Source organism: Alosa alosa, chromosome 19 (genome assembly GCF_017589495.1).
Source record: "Alosa alosa isolate M-15738 ecotype Scorff River chromosome 19, AALO_Geno_1.1, whole genome shotgun sequence".
NCBI classification, from domain to species: Eukaryota; Metazoa; Chordata; class Actinopteri; order Clupeiformes; family Clupeidae; genus Alosa; species Alosa alosa.
Window position 1 is genome coordinate 27,757,402 of NC_063207.1, and position 23,788 is coordinate 27,781,189.

At 47.2% G+C, this 23,788-nt stretch overlaps 1 protein-coding gene across 1 annotated transcript in view; it reads right to left on the reverse strand.

The window, feature by feature from the left end:
- The window catches only part of prox1a (prospero homeobox 1a), a 38,367-nt gene that overhangs the window by 6,639 nt on the left and 7,940 nt on the right, over positions 1–23,788 (reverse strand). The window contains exons 4-5 of the mRNA XM_048227350.1: positions 22,277–22,390; positions 15,794–15,988 (exon numbers count right to left, since the gene is read on the reverse strand). Coding sequence (XP_048083307.1) covers positions 15,794–15,988; positions 22,277–22,390 — 309 coding nt within the window. The remainder of the gene's footprint in view (positions 1–15,793; positions 15,989–22,276; positions 22,391–23,788) is intronic.

Below are 23,788 nucleotides of genomic sequence, written 5' to 3' on the forward strand. Positions count from 1 at the left end.
GTGAGCAGTTATGGCCTGCTGTTCAGAGACTCGTCCGAGCCCCACCCCTCCCTACTTCCTCTCCGGCCACACCAGCAGTGCCTACTCTGCTCCCCATGATGCACACAAACTGTTCCTCTTCCTACACGCATCAGGTGGCAGAGAGAAAGGAAGAGGGAGAGAAAGGTGGCAAAGAGAGAGAGAGAGAGAAAGGGATTGGGCAGAACAGAACGAGAGACAGAAGGAGAGAAAGAGGAGGGAGAGGAATTGGGAAACAGTGAAAGGCAGGGAACGAGACGATGAGGGAGGGAGAGAGAGAGAGAGAGATAAGGAAGGGGGGAGGCAGAAGGAGGTAGACAGAAGGAAGGAAAGTGAGACCATGTGCCTCTCCTCTGCTAGCGGCAGTCTCACAGTGGGACTCTGACATCTCTCTCCCTCCCTCTTTCTCTCTCTCTACTCCTCCTCCTCCGTGCTGCCCGCCCGCCCTGGCGAGGCCGTGTGTGTGTGTGTGTGTGTGTGTGTGTGTGTGTGTGTGTGTGTGTGTGTGTGTGTGTGGGGGTGAGTGTGTGTGTGTGTGTGTGCCGTGACTCAGTGGGCTCGGCAGGGCCAAGTCCACGGGCGCACTGGAAACCATCCTCTGATCTCTTTAGTAGCCTTGACAGCCCTGCTCCTCGACACTATGGGGATGATTAGCCTCGCTAAGAACCCTGCCACCTCCCCTTGAGCAAGACAAGACACTTCCCAGACACACACACACACCCACTCACAGACACATACACACACACTAACACATACACTCACACAAACACACACACTCATCCTTGGGCAGGATTCTGTGCTGTGCTCTGTGTGTGTGTGTGTGTGTGTGTGCACGCGCCCTTGTATTGCATGAGTGCACACAAACACACACACACACTAAAAAACACATGCACATACAGTACATACACACGCACCTTATTCTCACAATAGAGAAGGGAGTGTAAAAGTATAACGGTTGAATTGGTGCATCGGAAACAAACAAACAAAAAAAAAACATAAATAAATATAAAACAAATTGTGAAGGAGAGGTCGTGTCTGATGAAGGGCTTGAGTGGGCCCGAAACGTCACGGTAATTAAACTATAACTTGGGAGCATATACTGGTGTTGCGGACTTTTTTCCCCCTCTCTCTCTGCAGACACTCCCCCATAAAGCAGTTGCCCAAACTATCTCCATAAAGCACTCGCATACAACTCAGAACTCCTGCCATGTCAGCACATCAATCTATTTAGCAGAGGGGACATTTAAAACAAAAAAAAGTCTGAGTTTTGCAAGGTTAAAGTTCGACAATGAGGGCTCCTCTCTCGCACACCTCACTCAGCGGGGCCACCCTTAAAGTTGCGCTGTGCCCCCCGCGGCCATCAATCACGCGCTGACTGGCCACCCGCAACGTTGCGTGCCAGGTGAGCTGGAAGGGCGAAGGGCCAGGGCAAAAGCATGCCAGCCATGCCACTCCAGCCATCCCGCGCAGACACCCTCATTTTCCACTCCGTGTTAAATATACTGTCATCACATGGATCCGCCGACCCTGTCACTGAACCAGGGGGCACTGGATGCTTGTGGATGTTTATGTCTTGGCGGAGTTCTCAGGCTAAAAGTACAGCGTGGAGGTGCAGAATGATTTATTTAGCATTTAGCGGAATTGCTAAATTGGTTGCGTAGACGTAGCACATAATGGAGTTTTGTAATGGGTGTGATGGGTCTGTGTAAAGGTGACAGTGGACGCAGCTGCACAGGTATGGCAGGACAACAACAAATGGCCCTTGAGCACCAGCCCTTCCCTTTCAAACAAACAAAAATCCTGTCCATGTAACAAATTGAGCTTTTTTTTTTTCTTTTTTTTTTTTTTTTTTTGCAACATTCCTCTATGGCCCGCTACAGTCTTTTCTCTCCTTTCTCCTGGGGCAAGATCACGTACTGTACTGCAAGAGAGAGAAAAAAAAAGAAAGACAGACAAAAAAAAAAGCCCTGCCCAAGTCCTTTTGGCTCGAGTCTGTCTCCTTCTCCTTCTCCCTCTCTCCCTCTCTCCCTCTCCCTCTCTCCCTCTTTCTCTCTCTCTCCCCGAGGGGTACAGCCTTCAGGGGTCATTTGTTTGATTATGCTGACTGTCCCCAGCCTCGGCGGTACACAATAAAAGCCTGACATAGCAGGCTGCTTGCCTTCTGTGTCCTGCAGATACTCATCATGAGTGTCAGGACATACCAAGGTTAGTGGTCACTGGAACGCAGCTCGTAGGCGAAGCCTTGCCAAGCGCACTTGGCTGATGAATGAATGTCACATGGAATGGAAGGGGAGGGGGGTGGGGTGGGGTGGGGTGGGGAGTCGTGAAGGGGAGTGGGTGTGTGTGTGTGTGAGGGGGGGGGGGTATTACAAAGGTTATAGATATCCCACCTCCCCAACACCCATCCGCACCCCCTACTGACGACCCCCCCACACACACCCTTCCTCCCCTCCACACACACACCTCTTTTTCTTCCCTTCCCCCTTTTTTTTTGCTGGTGTGTTGTTGTTGAAGCGCCCCCTCCTTCACCGCTGCTCCAAACCAGTGTTCTGAAACAGGCGAGCGATTTTGACATGGCTCAGAAAGGTGCCCTTCTTAAGCCTTGGGGCTCTCGGGAGGCCCCACGCACTCGCTCCCTCTCCCTCCCTGGCACGCACACTGCTTCGCCATGCAGGTGTGCTCTATGAGCCGTCCACTGGAGCCTCTGCTCAAACACGGCTTAAGAGCGCATCGCTTACAAAACCAAGTCAGATATTTACTGATCTACCTTCCAACTCTCTCTCTCTCTCTCTCTCTCTCTCTCTCTCTCTCTCTCTCTCTCTCTCTCTCTCACTATTTTCCTCTTTTAACTCTTCAGGGCATACATTATGGTGCAGTGACTATAAATTACGTAGTCACACACCAATCTTTTCTTAGGCCGAGAGGTAAGGTAAAGAAATGCAAGTGGCTTCCGTGCTGCTAAGAATATTCCGTCGAGGAATCTCTCCTCCCCCGTGTCTTTCTTCCTTCCTTTTTTTTTACTATGAAAGGGCAGCGAAATGCTGACTGTAAGGAGAAGACAATGTCAAGGAGAAAAGGGTATTGGTATTTTGGATCCTCTTGACTGCTTGCCTTGGAGGGTGGGGGGAGAGGGACAGAGAGAGAGTGGGAGAGAAAGACAGAGAGGGAGGGATAGAGGGACAGAGTGAGAGAGGAAGGAAGAGAAAGAAAGAGAGGGAGAGAGAGAGAAAAGAGAGAGGGAGAGTTATTCTTGTCACAAACCCTTTTGTCTGCCTCTGCTGACTGCTTTGCCCATAGGCAGGAGCGGCAGCGTGCTTTAACTGTTTTGTCACCTCCTCCCCGCATCACACGGATCAGCTGTTGTGCTTTTGTTGCAGGGCATTGTGAAGGCTAATCCGCCGTGGCCCTCTCTGCTGCACACTGAACACCGCTCAATCGCATCTCTCTCTCTCTCTCCTCTCTCTCTCTCTCTCTCACACACACACACACAGACACACGCACACACAAAGCCTGACTCCCTCACACACACAAACTCCAAATAAATATCTCATATAGCCCTTTTAACTACTCATGATTCTGTCAAAGTGAACAGGAAAAAAGAGAAGGGGTAAAACAAATTGAGACAAAACATGGCAGTTTACAGTTTACAAAGTGGCAGTTTACAGACCCACTGTGAGCGATCTGAGAGGGAATTAACACACATTGTCTTGGCTTGACATTGTAGGGGATGCCTGTTGTATTTTTTCCCCTTTTTACTGACATCTCACCAAATATTTGTATTTTCTTTGCCTTTGGAGAGACCAGCGTCACTTCAACATAAAAAAATCACTCTCAAATCACTTCCTATCAGTATCTGTTAGTTGATTGACTTCAGCAGAGCCCCCTCCTCAACTGAAATGTACTGGCTTGGCCAAATCGACTCAAGATGTAGAAAGGACAGCAGAATGCCACGCAGGGCTGCCAATGGATGGGCCTTGTGCTGTAAGGTTTCAGCATCTCTTCTCTTCTCTTCTCTTCTCTTCTCTTCTCTTCTTCCCTCGGCTTGCAGGCTCCTCACAGTTTCTGGCGGCGTCTTATCTCGCCGATTTTGGCCATAAAAGAGATCCCCTTTATTAACGAGCCGTCGGTGAGATCTGTGCCTCTGAGCCTGCCTGCCTGCTTGCCTGCCTGCTTGCCTGCCTGTCTGCTTGCCTGCTTGCCTTTGTGTTTCTCCCCTCTGTGATCAGTGCACTGGCATTGTTGTGCCCCGTGTTTGGTGGTTGCCAAGGATGATAGGGTTGAGGGAGAGAGAGCAGGATGGAGAGAGAGAGAGGGGGGTGTGTGTGAAGAGAAGGCCTCCATGAAAGAAGGAAGGACATTACATGGCCTATCCACTGACAAACACAAGATGAGAGGTGGAGAGGGAGGGAGGGAGGGAGGGAGAGAAAGGGTGCGCAGCAGGAGCTGGGGCGAAACATCCCCCCAGTGCTTCACCCAGCATTCATTCACCCTTGTGTGTGTGCACACTCGTCCCTCTAAACAAACTCGCCCAATCCCCGCTGTTTGTTGGGTAAATATTGATCGAGGAGAGACTTACCTCCTGATAACTGCCACACAATCCAAGGACTGAGAGAGGGGTGGGGTGGGGTATGGTGGGTGGGGAGGGAGAGACACAGGGAGGAGGGAGACTAGCCAAGGGAAGGTGGGCTAGGGGGACTGGGCTGTGTGTGTGTGTGTGTGTGTGTGTGTGTGTGTGTGTGTGTGTGTGTGTGTGTGTGTGTGTGTGTGTGTGTGTGTGTGTACGTGAGAGACAAGCTGCACAGATGAAGACATGATCTAGTAAATCGCTCCAGCACAAAAGAGCCACCATGGGGAGCCTTCCCTGGTGCTCATTTGAATCTGTGCTGTCCATCTCCATCTCCCCTCTTCCTCAGTGCTTGTGTTGCGTGGAGAGGGTTTCATTTCCTTATTCAGTTAATTATTACAAGCCACTGCCCACCCCCCCTTTTTTACTGGAATCCAGGGGACTGGATGTCTTTCTCACCAAAGACAATGTGCTCAGAGACTGTTTTTATTTGTTCAGGAAAAGCAGCTGAGCATAGATAGGTAGGCATATGCCTTGGCCAGCTTGCAGCTTGCCCCATAATCTGAAGGTTGATTCAGTGGATTTTGGTTAGTTTGCATTTGGTTAGTTTGAGTGTTATTTACCCAATATTTGAACTTTGAATCAAACATGAAAATGCCTGATGTTGATTAGGACTGTTTTATTTACTGTGCCTGCACCAAATCTTGTGTATGAAATGTATAAGCTTTTTATAAGGTATAATATTAATCATGTGTTAACTGAAGCAATAATAACAATCACACTACTCATGTTTTTGGTACATGCATGTCCAGTTGGGAGGTGACCTGGTATGGTGTGGGTACAAAGAGAACGAGGGAGAGACAGTAAAAAAGAGAGGGAGAGGGGGAAAAGAAAGTGTGAGAGAGAGGGACAGAGGGATGTGACTTCCAAAACAACTCAAGGCTCCCTTTTCATGGTGTTGGCAGATAGTTTTTAATAATAGTAGGCCTGTCTCTTAGTTTGCATGCTGTATCAACTTTCCCCTGTTGATGCAAGGCCATGCCATGCAATAAATCAGAGAGGCAGCCCTATTCCCAACTGACAGCAATATGGCCTATAACTCATACACTCTTTGGGCTGTGTGTGCCTATTATCCTCTGTGCTTTCTGATGGGTCTATAACAGCTGTCTCTGCCATTATAGAAATATAGTCAAATTTGCACATATAGTGGGGTTTGTGCTAAGAGCTAAAATAATATGTTCTTTGTATGTGTGAATGTATGCAAGTGAACCCAGGTACTGCAGGTTCATGAGAAGGGGCAGCAGGGAGGGCTTTTCTTTCCCTTTTTTCACTTGTGTTTTTTTCCGTAAGAGATAATGGATTGACAGTGAGCAAATACGTCTCAAGGCCACGGTTTAAAAGGATAAGAGTATGTTTGTGTGTGAGTGTGTGTTTTTCTCCCTCCTGTCATGGCTTGAGAAAAATAAGCCCCCGCAAGCGCTCTGTTGTGGACTTGAGCCTCGAACTTCAAAAGAACAATGTCCCGTTGAACATGAAACAGCACGGAGTGGCCAGCGAGCACTCGTCCTCCTGGTGATCGATAGTCTATACCAGACGAAACCTCTTCCCCGTCTGATAAACCCTGCTGGCTCCAGTGCCACAGTTAGCGTGTAACAGATTGCAGGTTTCCCGGCCCTGATAAAGACGCTTTCAAAGTGCTGCAGGGATGTGATGCAAGCCGGTGTCGGCGTCTGCGTCTGTGAGCAAGTGACCGAGCAGCGCAGCCTTGAATGGGCCCGCAAGCTCCTGCTGGAAGGCTGGGTAAACATGGCCGGACACTGATTACGCACTGCACTGGCTGTCCTTGTCCAAACTATTTTTCACACTTAAGAAAACTTTCGGCCAGCACCATATGCTGCTTTCTCAACGCAGACTTTGGAGGGGGGAGGGTTGTCCCATCTATGCCACAAAAGATCAGTCTTCTTATTTTGCTTACTTCTCATTCCCCCCCAATCTGGTATTCCTTTCTTTTTCTAACTTTGGATTTTTCTTATTCACGTTTGCCTCTAAATTATGTCAGTACATAATAATGTTAGTATCATGCTATTTTAAGATCATTTCTCTACATATTGTTGGATATAGTTGTGTAGTTGTTGTAAAGCAAGACCAGTTGCCTATTTGGTTATTTTTTTTTGTTGGGGTGGGTATTGAACAGATGATGCAGCTGAATGTATATGCGAGAGTGGAGAATAGAACTTCCTTCTGGCCTTGGAGGGCTGGAGGGGGTGGTGAGACTGGGGTCACTCTTGGCCAGGTTAAAGGTTATGAAGTCATTTGTCTCAGATTGCAATTGAGGCAAGTTTTTTTCTCCTTTTTTCGTCTGCTCCTTTTTCCAAAGACATGGAAAAAAGGGGTGTGTGGGTGTGGGGGAAAGAGGGACATCTGGAGAACAGGGAGGGAGGTGGCGGGTGGGGTGGGGTGGTGTGTGTGGGGGTGAGGGGGGGGGCACAGAATGGCCTGAAGGACTGAGAGAAGTGGGCAGAAGGAAGGGCGCAGCTTGGAGTTGGGTCTTTCTTGTCTAGAGAAAGAAGGGGGCTGGCAGTGAAACTAATGAAGGGAAGAGAGAGAGAGAGAGAGAGAGCGAGAGAGAGAGAGAGAGAGAGAGAAAAAAAAAGGGGAGGGAAGGATGGAATGAGGGAGGAGGAGGAGGGCGCATAGAGAGGGTGGGAGCGATGCCAGGGCCTGGGAAGGCGTGTGTGTGCGTGGGGGCTACAGATGTGTCAAAGCCCCCTGGAGCAAAATAATGACATAATCACCATTGGTGTCACAGACCAGACTGCACACAAGGTGACATGGGACACTTTAAATGGGAGCCTTGGCCAAAATGTCCCCCACGCCCCCCCTCCGCTGAACTCCAGAGAATAGAGAAGGACTTCCCTTGTCTTGGCGGACTGGGAGCAATAACAGCAGTCCCGTTTTTACACTCTTCAATGTTTCTGTCTTCTTTTCTTTGCCACTGTATCAAATGTTTATATGCTGTTTTTTTACCCTCTTTCTTAGCCACAGTGGGACACGCTTCTCAGACAAACCGTTTTGAAACTTTGAAAATCAACGTTGTGACTGAAACCAACATGATGCAGTCTGGTAAGGAGTAATCTTTTTTTTTTAGTTTAATGGCTGTGGTTAGTGTCTGGGATGTTCTCCTGTCTCCCTCGCTCGGCAGGCTCAGCTTGCTGGGGGGCTATTAACAGCTCTGTCTATGATTGAGCGCAGGTCCCTTCTTGACAAGAAAAAAATGCCCAGGCCGTGGCAGGGACCACTTTAACCTAAGAGGCAATTAAAGGAAGTGGACATTCAGCAGCACGGTGTCACACTTAAGGGCTCAAGGCATGTGACTTTCCTTGGGGTGTGGGTGTTTGGGGTGGGGTGGGGGAGTGGGGGTGAGATTGAGTCAAGTTCATTTTTAACTGGAACAACAGTCCAGCATCTAGACAGCTGCATTGCACATCCTTTAAAGGCGATTAATTGTTCACTTGGCAAAACAAAAAGGAAAAGAAATAAAAAATCTTCAGAAATCCACTAGTCAGGTTCAAAAAAAGAAGAAAAAACAAAAACTCACTTACTATGCAAAAAAGAAAAAAGAAATCCCACATAAATTTTAGCTGACCATAATTTGGCTGACTGCCCAATGGACCAGAGAAGGTCATTGTTCTTGATCAAGAATGAATAACACAAAGCAGTACATGTAAGAACTGGCTAGATTGCTAACTGGTATGTATTACTAATGCATTAGTTATACAATGCATTAGTTAATACATTGTTAATGGTCAGAAGTATATGATAATGAATGATAATTAGTGGCTTGTGTTGTGTGTGGTAGGGAATATGCACTCTCTCAACACGGCCACACACCCAGTCTCCACCTCTCTCACTCTGCACAACACAAGCTCAGTGGGTCAGAAAATAAACTGGGGTGAAATAAGAACTGGCAACAACAAAAGAGCACACAATCAACAACAAAGGCTCCACCTTTAGATATGTTTACGTGTATGTGTGTGTGTGTGTGCATCTATGTGTTTGTTGGGGGATGGGGGGTTGGGGGGTTGGGGGGCATTTTAATAAAATAAAAGCAGGCTGATTTTGGCTGCCACAGAAGGCTGGGGGCTAAGAGCCCCTCTGTGCAACTTAGTCCCCATTAATAAGTCATTTTGCCTGGAAGAAAAGGCATTGCCTGAAAGTGGACACACACCCACACACACTCACAAACACAAACAGATCTACTCACAAGTGATTAGGTCTGTGTGTGTGTGACAACCCCCCACCTCCTCCTGCCGTAATATAGATGTTTTTGTACCCACATTGGGCAGGTTCTGAATGACTAAGACCAACTATAAATGGGAGACTCACGTCAAAGCAAATGCCAGGCGATACAGATGAAAACCAAACACACGCTCACAAAAAAAACGATTTCTCAACACCTAATTAAACATTTATAAGCATGGGCCCCGATCTTTCATCAGATCAAAGTGTACGCCTTCATCTGTTGCCCACAAGCACTCTGGCCTTCCCTTGAAAAAAAAACAAACGTAGAAAAGAAAAAAAGCTCAAGCCCTGATACATGTCCATAGTACACTGTAACAGCAGAGTCTTCTATTGCTCTCTCTCCTAAGCCGTTCTCCTTGAATTTAAGAATAAATATTTATGCAATTAATCGAGAGTGGCTAATCCCCCGCGACAAACTGGAAAGCCTTGGAGAGTGATTACGCAGGCTTCTTACAGGAAAAGGCCACTAAGCTACTGTGAGACAGTGGTGCCACTGAAACGTCCAGCTGCGCTTCTACAGATGATTAACCAACGGGAGGAGGAAGTTCAGTCGCCTCGTCGGAGGGGACACGGGGACCTGGTGACCTCCCGGGACCAAATTACGCCAGGTTCCCAGGAGTTGGATCAAAGTGCTTACCTTTCCCCTACTTTTTGTGTCTCTCATGTCAAACGTGTTCCGATACAGTCAATTTTGCAGCGGTTTGGAGCGTAAATTATTTTCAATAGCCTTGTGGTACGCACAATTCTGATACAGATAATCTAGCTGTTTTTTCCAAAGGAGTGTTTTGCTGAAATTTTATTAATTTACCATTTCCTGTGTTTCAGTAAAGAACCTTTCTTTAGATTAGAATGTTTACTCTGGGTACTTGGCAACTGGTAGATAAGGCAGTAGCTGATTTACTCCCTCCAACTCTGCAATTCCTCATGATTACGGTGCTACACAAATATCATAGACCCCTATCTAACCACTGGCAAAGCTAAACTGTGATCCATTCTCTCACCTTGACTACAGGGGCAGGCTATGCAACAGTCGTAGGTTATAGTGACTCTGAGGGAGCAAATACATCTGCTGTTTTAACTGAGTAAAGGTCTTAGGTTTGGACCGTTTTTAACCCTATTATTGTTCATACTTTTGCTTACAGATCACTCTCTGTATAAGTGTTTAATGGGGCAATGATGCTTCTTGGATAAGCTCATCCTTGAGGTGCAAATGGTTTGTTGAGAAGGGCCAGGGTGTTCAGAGGCACTCGCGTACAGCGCCGGTGTCACTCTGGCACACTCGCGCCGAGGTGAGCAGGCGTCTCTAATGTCTAATAAATTGAGCGGGCTGTGAAGTGAGGAGCGCCAATAACCGGGGCTGATATGACAGGAGTTTGTTTTCATTGGCCCCCATTACGTTCGGGGCCGGGACATTTCTCTTTGACAAGAACTCGCGGAGCGTGACATTAACGGGGGCAGGGGGATGGTTTTGGGGAGGGAGGGGGGCAGGAGCGCTCCAGGATAGCAGCAGGAAACGCATTACTCTCTGCCATCCATCAGCTTGGCACGGCGCTGGAGCAAGAGACTCTGACTGTAAAATATACCGTTTTCAGGCAGGTCACCCCTCGGTCTGTCAGGCTAACAGTCTGTGTATCAGAAGCCAGGAGCCACACAAGACAATTTAACACCAAGCAATGAAAATGTTTATGCATTCTAATGTTTGTGTTGTGTGTGTGTGTGTGTGTGTGTGTGTGTGTGCGCATGTACTGTATGTTGACTAAAGAACTTCCTTCCCCATGTCAGGCTTGTTTAAAGCGCCTAGTGTATGGGATACAATCAGTCGATTACGGCAATGCAGGGGGGACGGCTTAATTGTCCGCCCTGTTTCTGAGACAATAGCCAGTGTCAGCTGACTTCATTGAGTCCTTAGCATCATGTGAGGGTGACAGAGGCCTGCCACAGGCCGGGTATTGTGAGGGCTGCCCATGGCAGCTGTGCCCAGGCCCCCGCCGCCCGCCTGCTGCAGATGCCCAAAGACGGGTACCAAGTCATGCCCACGTCAGGGAGCTTCAAGACTTGTGACTTCAATTAAAGTCAATGACAAGGGAGCGCTTTATACGTAGGCCCTCTGATGTATGACAAATTTCAGGCGATCAGCTGAAACAAAGAACAAACCTGATGGCTAAAAGTGTTACAGTTCAGCCTCAAAAAATATTAATGGTTCTCCAGTGAACTTTAAGGAAGAACCCTTTTTGTTTATACTTATGTACTAAATGGTCTGCATGGATTTGAAAAGTCCCTGTCTGGCCCCTGACAAGAGTTCCTGCCTGAAATGGTTCCAGATGTATTTGTTACTATTTATTTGTTAATATCCTTTAATCAGCATACAAACATATCCATTTGGCTCTAAGTGGCACTACAATAAAACCACTGATTGCATGACAGGCGAAGAAGGCCTCCCTTTATTAAAAATAGGGCCTCAGCGATATCCAGCTGTAGCACATGAATGAGCAGCCCTTCAGCGTGCCACAATGCAGTGGCGTTTAGCCATTGTGCTGCACCTGTCAATAGGAGAGGTGCATCAAAAAAGACAAGCAGGAGAGGAGAGGAAACTGAGATGGTCATGCTCAGGCCAGTGAGGCCCGGCCCTGATGGCTAGAGAGAAAGAGAGAGAGAGGGAGAGAGAGAGAGAGAGAGAGAGAGAGAAGGAGAGAGGCAGAGGGCAGGGTGAGGTTCAGAGAGAGGTCTCAATGAAGAGCCTGCTGCTGTAACATGACCCCACATCTAAGATGCACACCTCACCTAGGCAGCCCACTCCAGGACAATCACAGAGAGAGAGAGAGAGAGAAAGGGGGAGAGATAAAGAGACAGAGGGAGAGGAAGAAAAGAAGGGAAGTGAAAGAGAGAGTGACAGAGTGTAAAGAAAGAGAGAGTGGGGGGATTGTGAAGTGTGCTTGCTGGTTGATAAAATATGGAAAGGCAATCCTCTGCAGGGGAGTAGAGCATCTACTCAGAGGCCGGGACCCCCCGTGGCAACAGTAATGGCAGCCTCACTCCCCCACCACACCCCACCCCTCTCTTATTGATAACCCCCTTCTCCTGGGCAAAGCAGTAGAGTGTGTGTGTGTGTGTGTGTGTGTGTGTGTGTGTGTGTGTGGTGTGGGGGTGACACTATACAGGACCAGACAAGGGTAAAGGCAGATGAATGTCACACAATGGATGGAGGCGGCGGCAGCAGTGAGCAGCATCCATGTAGACTTTGAACTTTTTTCCCCGTGTCTCAGAAGGACAATTAATAATGAAGGCCTTTGGGGTAGGTCGCGCCAGGCGGGGATAGCGAGACAACAGAGATGAAGGAGAGAAAGAGGGAAAAGAAAGGCGGGGGAAAGAGAAAGAGAGAGAGAGAAAGAGAGAGAGAGAAAGAGAGAGAGAAAGAGAGAGAGAGAAAGAGAGTGGGGGGGAAAAAGTAAAAGTGGAAATGAGTCTTTAACAACCCTCGACACTACACTGTCTAGCTAATTGATTATGTCCTTCAGGTGGGGTGTTATTGATTTGAGGCTCCTACGTTTGTGTACCATGCACTGAAGAATGGTATTCAGCAATGAAAGAGTCTGAATGAGAAAAAAGAGATGCTTGCCCATCTGTCAGATTGCACACCAAAGCCCAAGAAACGTGTTAGTGGGAATTTTTTTTCGACACGCCACAGAGAGATGTAGGCTGAGAAAAATAGGAAATTAATGTGCACAATGAAGAAACACACACACACACACACACACACACACACACACACACAGACTCATACAGAGGAAGAGCAACACAAAGACTCTTATCTCCTTCTTTTTTGTCCCCCTGTATGAAAATCGTGGTAGCCAGCAAGGACAGACATCCGATAGCCCAGCAAGACTATGAGAAAGCCTTGAAGTCAAAGGCATTCTCTGTGCAGGCTGTGCACGCACCCCAACCCCACCCCTGTTTCAAAAGGGACAGAGATCACAGGGAAGGGCCTCATCCTCCTTTAAACTCGCTTTCGCAGGGGTGTGGCCAGGGACGAGAGGGCCTCGGGTCGGGGGGGGGACCAGGGATTCGTCTGCTCGAGGGTAAAGAATCTTGACAGAAGAGCCTTGAACTATTTTCTGGAGGCTGGGGTGGGGGTGGGGGGGTCGAAAGATGAGACCCTCCCCAGCCTGTCATAAAAAATGCCTCCTTATCCCCCCCACTAGCCCTCCAGTGTCTCGTGTGAACTGATACTGGAAGTGCAAAAGGCTTGTGCAAAAGAGTGCCAAGCATAGACGGAAGCCCAGGCCCACAGGTCAGAGTATGCCTGACCAGTCCAGGCCTGGGCGCTCACCCTCACCCTACTAGAGGCTAAGCAGTCCGCATTAAAAACTCTTGAATCATTTCCATACCCAACGTTCACCTTTCAGCTACTTTGTACTTTTAAAGTTCACAATGATTTCACATTGTTAGCCAGAGGGAAGGCTCAGGGTGAGCATGGGAGGTGGGCACTTATTATAAACATCTACTCTCTATGACGGCGCAAACCACACAGGAGTAGGAGTTTGTTTTGCATGTGTCAGTTAGGCAGCACCACTGCCTTCCTCTGCCCTGCTCTGTGGCAGTGGAAGGAGGCTGCTGTGGGCTATGGCCGCTGCTGGCTGTGTGAGTGCATGTCTGTCTTGCACACACACCAACACCTCCCGGAGACAGATAAGAGCCCTGACAGATAGTTGGCCGCTGTGCCCAGAGAGAGAGAGAGAGAGAGGGGAGGGAATTCACCCACCTCTTTCCCCTCAGATGCAAATATGGGCGCTGCATAGTATTTTGTCTCGATTTGGTTAGTCCAGGAGCTGAAGTAATTTTAATGTACTTCAGCCACCAGGGCCGGAATTCTATCTTGTCTGTTTACACACCTCCTTCCCTGTTGCGTGCTTATGAGCATGAGTTTCCAATCGGGAGCGCTACTGTAGACTGATAATTACCAGACACTTTGCTGTACTGAGGAAAGCAAAAAAGGGAGGGGGGGTAAACAACGGAACTTGAAAGAAAACGCTAAGCAGGGGGAGAAAGGCGAACACGTCGAAGGGCAATTAATGAAGCTCCTTTAATTGCTGCTTGTGCTCATTCCACCATGAGGAATGTGACAATTATGTCATTAAAAAGTTTGTAATGGGAAAGGGCGGCCGGGGGAGGAGATGTGGAGGGGAGGGCAGAAACAAATTTGAAGAGGATGAAAGAAGCTGAAGGAAATTAAACAAAAAGGGAGAGAAAGAAAGACAGAGAAAGAGAGGGAGCGAGCGAGGGAGAGAAAGAGGGCCCAACAACAACAAAGAAATCTCAAAGGAGAAGGAGGCACATTACTGGTGCACATTGACAGAGTAGATTACCATCAAACGATCAGCAAAACAGAGGGCATATTCATTCAAGAGGAGGGACCAAGGTGGAACTTTGATGATGCTAAATTTGGCAAAAGAGCAACTTGCTGAATCGGCGGTGGTTCCGGTTTCATGCCTCAGAGTTTGACAGGTGGAAAAGAGAAAATTCAGTGAAAAATCCCAGCGTGAAGTGTCCCTCCGGGGCGTGGAGGTGAAAAAAAAAAAACGAGAGAGAGAGAGGAAATAAGATATGTGACTCCTCTGCTGTGCTAAGACAGAGCAGGGGCTGAGACGCGAACAGACAGCGGACACAAGACAAGCAAAAAAAAACACAGGCACACACACGCATGGACACACACACACACACACAAACACACACACACACACACACACACACACACACACACACACACACACACACACACACACACTTATATACAAACAAGGAGGAAGCCTGAGGGGGAGAGCATGAGACTGCTTCGCCACCTAACAAGCATTTGCATCTGCGACCAAATTTTTTGGTTTTCCATTCTGGCCGAGCCAAAGAAAAAAAAACAAAAAGAAAAACGTCCTAGTCCTTCCTATCTACCTGCATGCACACCTGTGTGACTTGCGCTGCTCTTGATATGCAAAACCCAAACACCCTACCCCCCCGTCACAACTCCTCAGCCAACAAAAGTCTTATTCACTTCACCTTTTTCCTTCGGGTGCCCATGCAAATCTTGCATTGATGTATGGAAATAGCAGTGTGCCCTAAATTTCCTGGTAAAGCCAGAAAAGATAAAAAGGTGTGGCAGGTGCACTTCTTACACTGGCACCCTCATAAATCTTGTCTCTCAGAGCCATAATACAAGTAATGATAATTGTAAATAATTAATTAAAAATAAAACTGTTTGGGCTAATAGTGGGATAAATGATGATGTTGCTGTACAGACAGCGCTTAAATGACAAAGGTCCCAGTGGACAGATATCGATGGAGAGCGAAGGCTTTAAATGTGAACGCAGCAAATTGTGTTTGACAAGGACACTTGGGCCTGAAGCATCGCCCTCTTTTGCCTCATCAAGCAGACAGGCAGACGGACACAGAGGCGCTTCTCAGCGGAAACTGACTGGTTCAGACGCCCTGCGGTGCACCAAGCAGAGGAGGTGCTGGCTAGCCACTTTACAAAGGCACCGTTTTCTCAGCATAAATAGAGAGACAGGTGAAGACAAGCACGGATGAGAAGGGAAGGTACACTCAGAGAGGACAAGTACACACAAACACAAACACAATGTGCTTACAAGAACATGCTAATGTAAACCAGCTAAATCCCTCTTGACCTTAAATCTCTTTTCCCTCCAAGGCACCATTTTCAAAATATTTACTTGATCAATCTTTAAAATTGTTATTGTCTTGATCAAATACGTATGCAGGCAACACAATTGTACAGTAAGTGATACTTTTAGTTTAGGATTTACTGTAGGATTGACTCTCTGATCAGCTGGACTAATTAAGTATTCTAAGCAAACGCTCAGGCCAGTGTGTGTGTGTGTGCGTGGGCACCGGACGAAGGCTCACCTCAAAGTCGTTGGCCTTGTTGTAGTGCATGTTGAGGGCACGGAAGAGCTCGCAGTCGCGGCTGACGCTGAGCTCCTCGACCCCGGTCACGCCGTCGTTGATGGACTGCCGAGCGAACTTCTCCATCTGGATGTAGTAGAACTCGCGGAAGTTACTGAACCATTTGATCAGCTGGGAGGTGATGCACCTGTTAAACTGTGGGGTTTTGGAGAAGAGAGGGAAAGGGTTGAGGAGGAGGGAGTTTCATTGATTTGTTTTTATCACTGAAAAGAGAATAGATGTTGACAAGAATTTTAAAGAGGTTTCATTTAGGTGTTAAATGCATAAAAAGTAATCCTAATCATAAACATATGATGAATACAATATTTAATGTTGAATGGAATGTACTGAATAACTGAGGGAAATAATAAAAAAAGCCTCACATTAAAAAAATATTTAACTAATTTAGTGGGTTACTCTATTTGTGTGTGTATGTGTAAATTTAAACATAAAATAAAAAATGCTCAAAAGTAAGCTAGAGTTGATTGGGGTTGGGTGGGGCTATTGTGAGTAAAGCTTAAAGCACACCACACACATACACACACACACAGGTTGTCATTTGCATTACTGTGAGTGACAGGCCATATTCAGAGTGACTGATCCAGGAACAGACGCGTGCAGGCAGTGTCAGCGCCCTGTAACCTCACAAATGACCCATGTCACAACAGCATGTGCTCTTTAGTCCTGACTGTGTGTGTGTGTGTGGGGGTGTGGGGGGGGTTGTATGTGGCGTGAACGTGTGTGTGTGTGTGTGTGTGTCAGTAAGAAAGGATGGGACTGTTATGTGTATGAGTGGTGTGTTTCGGGAGGAGGTTCTACATGTTTGTGTGTGTGTACTTACATGCTTGACTGAGTCTGGATGTGTGTGTGTGTATGGGTGTGTCTACTCGCTTGAGTGAAGTGTGTGTCTCCCTCCCTCTGTGTGTGTGTGTGTGTGTGTGTGTGTGTGTGTGTGCATGTGTGTGTGTGTGTGTGTGTGTGTGTGTGTGAACTGTATGAACCCACCAAGTGCCAAGTGTGAATTCACAGAACAGCTGAGTTGCATGTAGCCAAGTTAAAACCAATAAATCCACAGGGCTTTCTGTTCGCCCCTGACACCCGGCCTTCTGTCTTTTGTCATTACAAGTATTCATCAACGGCCCCGCATCCTGCTGGCCCGGCCACTCAGCTGCACTGTGTGCTGGACAGCAAGAGGGCTGCGCATTCACCCAAAACTCAGCGGAGAACAGCACTTATCTGTCTGTGCTCATGAGAACATGCAGGCCACAGCCAGCATGATAACTGAGAGAGAGCAGAGGGAGAGAGAGAGAGAGCAGAGGGAGGGAGAGAGAGAGCAGAGGGAGAGAGAGAGAGAATGATAGAAGGGTGGTAGGATCAAGGCTGTAGGAGGAGCCAGCGTCTATGTGACTGTCTCTCACTTTCTCTCTGTGTGTGTGTGGGTATGTGTGTTTGAGAGACTGAATGAGTGAGGGAGCGTGTGTGTGTGTGTATGTGTGCATGCATGTGTGTCTAGATGTAATTACCATGTAGAAAGTTGTCCGCGTGCGAGCAAATTTAAGATAATGAAGTGAATGGGCATTCATGGCGTTGGGGGAAGCTAAGTCACAGAGAAGAGGGGGCCGAAGGGTCTGCCTGTAACTCCAACACAACACACACACACACACCACCACCCCCAGAAGGCCAAGCCAGGAGCATAATTACAGAGGCACCACCAGGGTACTTGCGGATAATTGACCAGAAAAAATGATTGAGTCATCATCAAAATGCCCTAGTCTGGAAAAGTTCAAACATGTACTTAACCTATGCTGGCATTATGCATTCATACCGTGTGTCTGCTGTGCTGCTTGTGGGGTGCCTGATTTACTTAAGAAAAAAAATCAGAAAGAAAATGGATGGATGGGAAAAAAGACAAGAAAGAGAGTGAGAGGAAGGGAGGCAGTGCAGGCCATCTGATCTGCTGAGTTTGGGATTTCAATAGGACTTAAACCTATTAGGATCTGTTGAACTCCAAACCCACCCACTCCCCCCCACCCCCCACATTTTATCTCGGAGGCAAAATACACTGTCCAAATTTCCAGACTCTGAGATAAGGACCTCGGGGGGCCCCAGTGTGACGACTTATTTTTCTCCCCCCTTTAATTCTCTTAGAATAAGAAACAAAACATTACAAAATGATAGGAGCCTGTTCACTGGGGAATGAAAATTGCTTTGACATGGAGATTAGGCTGCGGCATTGTTACAAGACATTGTCTCATATGAACAAGGCTCGGGGAGGAGAAGGATAAAAGCTGGATGGGGGGATTTTTTTTTTCTAGAACGGCCAGCGGATGACATAATGGAGACTACAAAAAAGTAAGTCCGCATGACATTGTTTGTCAGGGGTGGTAAAAAGAGGGGGAGATTTAAAGCGGCATTGTTGCGGAATAGAAATGCCAGAGATGCAGCGGACAAAAAGAGCAGCGTTGCTGGAACGTGACAACTCAGCAATTAAGAATCATGTCATCTGCTTGTCAAACAAACACGTCCCCTCCAACCCCTCAGCTCGCCGCACAGCATAGCCCCAGTACAGGGAACGAGGGCCAAAAGCAAAATAACCTCAAGCGCAATGACACCCAAAAATGTATATCTACAACTCGTGACAGGCCAAGACTTAAACCAGGCCATAGATAGACGTCCTACACAAACACGTTGATCATATTTTATTTATTACGTATATGAAAATTTCTGCTTATAATTGCGGTTTCTGTCTGTCTGTATAAATATTATATTGAATTGAATAATTTAGCTTTTTTAGCCAAATTTGGGACTGTGTTCTGTGCAAACAGTTAATTCAAACAAAATAAATGTTAAAAGAGCTGAAGAGCTTCAGCTGGGCCGTGTGATCCCTCCCTCTCCTGCGCTTACAAGATCTTTTTTCGGGGGGTCGAAGTGAAGTTCTTCCCACGGGACACGGCCGTGGTGCGGCTGGTTTACGGAGCTAAGAGCCATGGGGGGAAAAACCTGCTCGGCTGGCCGATGAGCACGCTGAAAAGGCTCCTAAAACAAATCAACGCGACGCCTTTAATCGGGCCGGGCAGCGGTTTACTCAGAGGTCCGGCGAGGCGGCGGAAGAGGCCAGGTTCACACACTCATGCTCAGGGGCCTGTGAAAGATTATTCCCGGCGGCGGAGGTGGGGGCCGGCCTGCAGAGGTTCCGCAACACCCCCCATCCACCACCACCCCCTATCTCCCCCAATAACCCTCACCCCCCGCCCCAGTCACCAGTGGAGACTTGACCTTTCACTCTGCACGTTCCCTCCGTTAGCCGCGGACAATGATGCCTTTCACACACCTTTCACACGGCTGTTTCGGGGCCTACGCCCACACATCTTTAAGCTAGCACCCCACCCCCCCCCCCTCCCTCACAAGACGCCAGACGCAAGACGCTTCGCTCGACCAAACCACCAGCACTGCAATTCTTCATTGAGTTGCCCTCTCAGCAAATGTCTACAGAACACCTCACCTACTCTTCACTTATGAGTCAAAAGAGAAAAGTGACATCTAAAGAATGGTTTAGACTTTAGACATTTGCCAGCCTTTTGAAAGAGAAACTAAACGACCGGTTCTTTTAGATATTTGTCATGTCTTGTTGACACAATAAGATCTTTTGAATGCCATACTTGTGAGCTCACAGAAGGCGAGACAAACGATCCTATTCCAGAGCCCTTGTGTCTGGAGGGGGGTATTCTTGGTGCGACCCCTCAGGCGACTGTAAAGAGTTTCTTGGAGGTGAATTAGATACCTTGACCCCATCACTGTGGCTTAGCCCCCTTTCAAACCCAGCTGCGACCTTGCCTAAGTATGGCTGTTGACCCTCCCTGGTCTCCCGCTGTGTCTGCTTGCCAGTCCGTCACAGGTGCTGGTCTTAGTGTTCCACTAAACGCCTTCGTGGTTATGAATAAGACTGCACCCAGGGGCCAGAGTGGCGAGCTGATGGATCAGGCACTTCACTGCCACAAACGGAGTCTTCATTTTTTCCCTCTCTCTCTCTTTTTTTGACAAAACTCTTTTATATTGGGGGAGTGGGGGGTAAAACTGCCTGAGGGCCTCAATGGGAAGTTAATGTACTTAAACTATGAGCTGCAGCTTGGTGGGGATAGATGGCTGGGTGTTTCGGGCAGTGGTGCTAGTGGGTGGGTAGATGGTGCATGATGGAAATGACCTATCATCCCACGGGCAGCATCGCTCTGACCTACACTTTGACAAATATGAGGATAGATAGAGATTACTTCACACCTTGCGGCAATTCAACTGACAACACGGGGTGAGCGAGAGAGAGAGAAAGAGACAGAGAGAGGGAGGAAAGGCATTATCCATTATATAACCACTCAAATCAATGGACTGCTCCGGCTTCCTGTTGCAATACTAAGGGGAACTGAGTGGTAATCTCCGTCTGACTACTGACTGACTCCACACAATCGCCACTTGAAAACATCCCTTTGCCATTGGAGCTGAGGGGGAAAACAAAACAAAACAAAAAAAAAGCCCTGCATGCCATTCCCTGCCATCAGCAGAAAAAAAAAAACAAGGTGAAATGCAAGGATTTGTGAAAGAATTTTGCACCACTGCAAAGATGACATTTTTTCTCTATATACAAATAGGTTACAATAAAAAAAATGTATCTTTGTGAATTTTAACATGTTGTTTCACAACATTATATTTTAATAATAAATAATCTTTGACCTAAAATAGAGTAGAAGTGAAAGATAATAATTTTTAATGTGAAATCTTAATTTTTTAAAAATCCACTGAAAAATGAATTCCAGTTTTTCTTTCCCTCACACCCGGATTGTCGAGGTACAAACCCCAACAGCATGTTGTTTATTTCCTTACGCTGTGCACGGTATTAAACTAGTCTAGTCAAAAGGCAGGGATTTCTAACATCCAATTAGGGGCATCTTTTTTGTCTTGGAACAGTTGTCAAATCAACCCACTTCCCACACTCATCCTTCCCCCAGTAAGATCCACTCATTGTGGGTCTAGTCTCACAGGCCTTAAAGCATTGGTTCCCATCGCCATTCCCAGAGTAATTAGTTAGTCATTTATGCTTAATTCTCTCCCGTACATACTAGTTGATCCAACAAACACATGCCACCCATTGTCAATCTGCGCAAGTAGGGCCAGTGAGAAAAAAACAGTCTCAGGCTCCTGACCTTGTTTTGAGATATGGTAATGTAATACATTAAAAACCCTGGGATGGCTGTGCGTAACAAGATAAGCAACAGTAAAGCTGACTGTGGACCACATTTGTGCCGTCCTCATTGATATGCATCTATTTCATAAAAAAAAGAAAAAATCACCTCAGAAGTCAGTGATTTGTAGAATTCCGTGTATTTCAAAATATTTAAGACTTGTGGTTTAGTGACTATTAAAAAACTGTAAAAAAAAAAATCATGAATCATATGAATTTGTATGAATCATGAACGTGATTTAACCGTTTTTCTGTAGTGGTGTGTGTAAGACCGTGAGTGTGTGTGTCCGCCTGGCCTGTCGTGGGTATGTGTCCCGTCAGGAGAAGGGAGAGACATGGAGTGGCTGTGTGTGTGTGTGTGTGTGTGTGTGTGTGTGTGTGTGTGTGTGTGTGTGTGTGTGTGTGTGTGGTTCTCACTAGGGACGGGGTGAAGGGCAGCTGGGCACTCTACTGCACGTCTGCTCATTTAAATACTGTGCCCTGAATCTGTCACATTATTTATTCGCCGTATGCACACTGTACACTGCATCAACAACAAATTAAGTTGTAAATAAAAAGACAATCGCCACCATTGTTTTGTTTGTGGTGTTGTGCTGCGGGTTTGTTTGTTGCCCCCCATCTCTCTGTCCTATAGTTTTCCTCCACTCACATACTCCCTCCCCCACCCCCCTTTTTTCCTTACCAAAAGCAACAGTTAAAGATGGAGGGGTGGGGGGGGATCTGTCTACTGGGATTTGTTCACTCTCTCAGTCACTCTCTCTAACTCTCTTTTTCCCAACACTTGAATCACAAAGACGCCAGTTACACGTCTAATATCATAAGAGCCTTGCCCCACAGCAAAACAATGGTGGAAATCCATCCCACCCTCGCTCTCTCTTTCTTTCTCTCTTTCTCTCTCTCTCTCTCTCTCTCTCTCTCTTTAATTGTTATCGTTATTATTATTTCTCTCTCATCATATGGATAGTGCCTGTGTGAAAATGCTAGCAAAAGGGAAAGTCGGCCCCTCCGCTCCGTGGCCATGCATGCGTCCTCGGCGGAGATTAAGGACAGTTATTTTAATTGGGAGAGAGGAGCTGGCAGGACTGCCTCGGACCCATCTGGTCCGGAGTGTCACAGACTCTCCTCGCACGGCATAGAAGGAGAGAGGGAGAGAGAGAGAGAGAGAGATAACAACATAAACAACAACAAAAAAACAACAAACATACCAAACTCACCTTCACATCTGAGAAGAACATTTTGAGCATGTTGGAGCTGGGGTATCGTGTGTAGAAGAACATCAGCTTGGCCTTTTTCAAGTGGTTCGGGGACAAGCCTTCCTGAATTTGGAATTGTTCAGGTCAAGGAATAGCACAGAATGGTGAGACAAATACACAATGCGTCGAGAATAAACCAGAGAGGCAATTGAACCCCTTTGAGAAAATATTCAAAGGGTTGGGACAGATTTTTTTTTGTCATATAAAGTGTTTACAAATGCTTGAAACATTTCTCAACCTACGTGTCGGAAATATGCTACACTAATAAGCAAAGGCATTGGGGCCGCAATGACAAGTTCAGTTGACCACTTTCCACCTTCTTCTTAATCATTCTCTCAAATGCCAGTCAACGTATGCAAACGCCACCAATCAATAACCGACCCCCAATAAAAATCCCTATTTATCTAGAGGTGGCATTGCCCTCTAGGCTGGTAAACAGAGGCCGCGGCGGAATGTCCCAGGAGACAGGAGAGGAGCTAACCAGAGCGATCTCACCATTACAATTAGCCCCCCTTCAAACCCTCCTGTGATAACCCCCCACCCCCGCCCTCGGCCGCCTGGCACGGTGCGGATCGGCTGCCAGCTAGGGCAGCTTCGGCCACATCTGTGCCGCAGACTGGCCACGCCATTTCTGTGGCAAATTAACGGCTTTATAATTTATCAAAAATGAAGATGCATGCGAGAGGAGAGTCAATGGGCCCCCACAAGGTCAATTACGAGGCCCTCCGCAGAAGCCACCAATCTCGTTTAGCACACACACACACACACACACACACACAGTAAATAAAAAATGCAAGGGGATTTTAAGCCAGCAAGCAACTACATAAAAAATCTGTGCATTTCTCTCAGACAACGATAAAGTAAATTATTTACAATAAAGAACAATTAGAGAACACTATTGACTCAACAGAAATTTACAGATATAGATCTTTTTTTTTTTTTTTGGTGAATAACACACTTGCACATCGACCCGTTGAGCATGTATGCGTCTTTTAAGCTTTCTGTGATGTGGCAGTGATGATGGCTGCTGATTGACGTGTTCCTTGTGCCAAGCATGGATGGAGGGGGGGAACCCTAGGTGACCTCCATTACAATGATAGGGAGAGACTAAAAGAGCATTACTGTCCCCGCCGCCATCTGTCATAACGCATACATGAAATAGCTGCAGTGAATGGGGAGGGATGAAGACAAGCTGTCCTTTTACCAAACAAACCGGGCTTTTGAAGGACCAGATAGCACATTGAAAAGCGCCTGAATGGGGAGAGAAAAGACTTGATGGAAAAAAGGGGACTCGAGTGTTCTTTGGGTGAGAGAGAGGAAGAGGAGGGAGAGCACAAGAGTGAGAGAGAGGCCTCCTTTTAGTGACATGCAGAGTAAGACACAATTTCACCAGACTAGCAAGGACACAGGACAGAGGGGTGGGAGTGGTTAACATCCCTGTGAGCTTCTTGATAAGATTAATTATATTGAGAT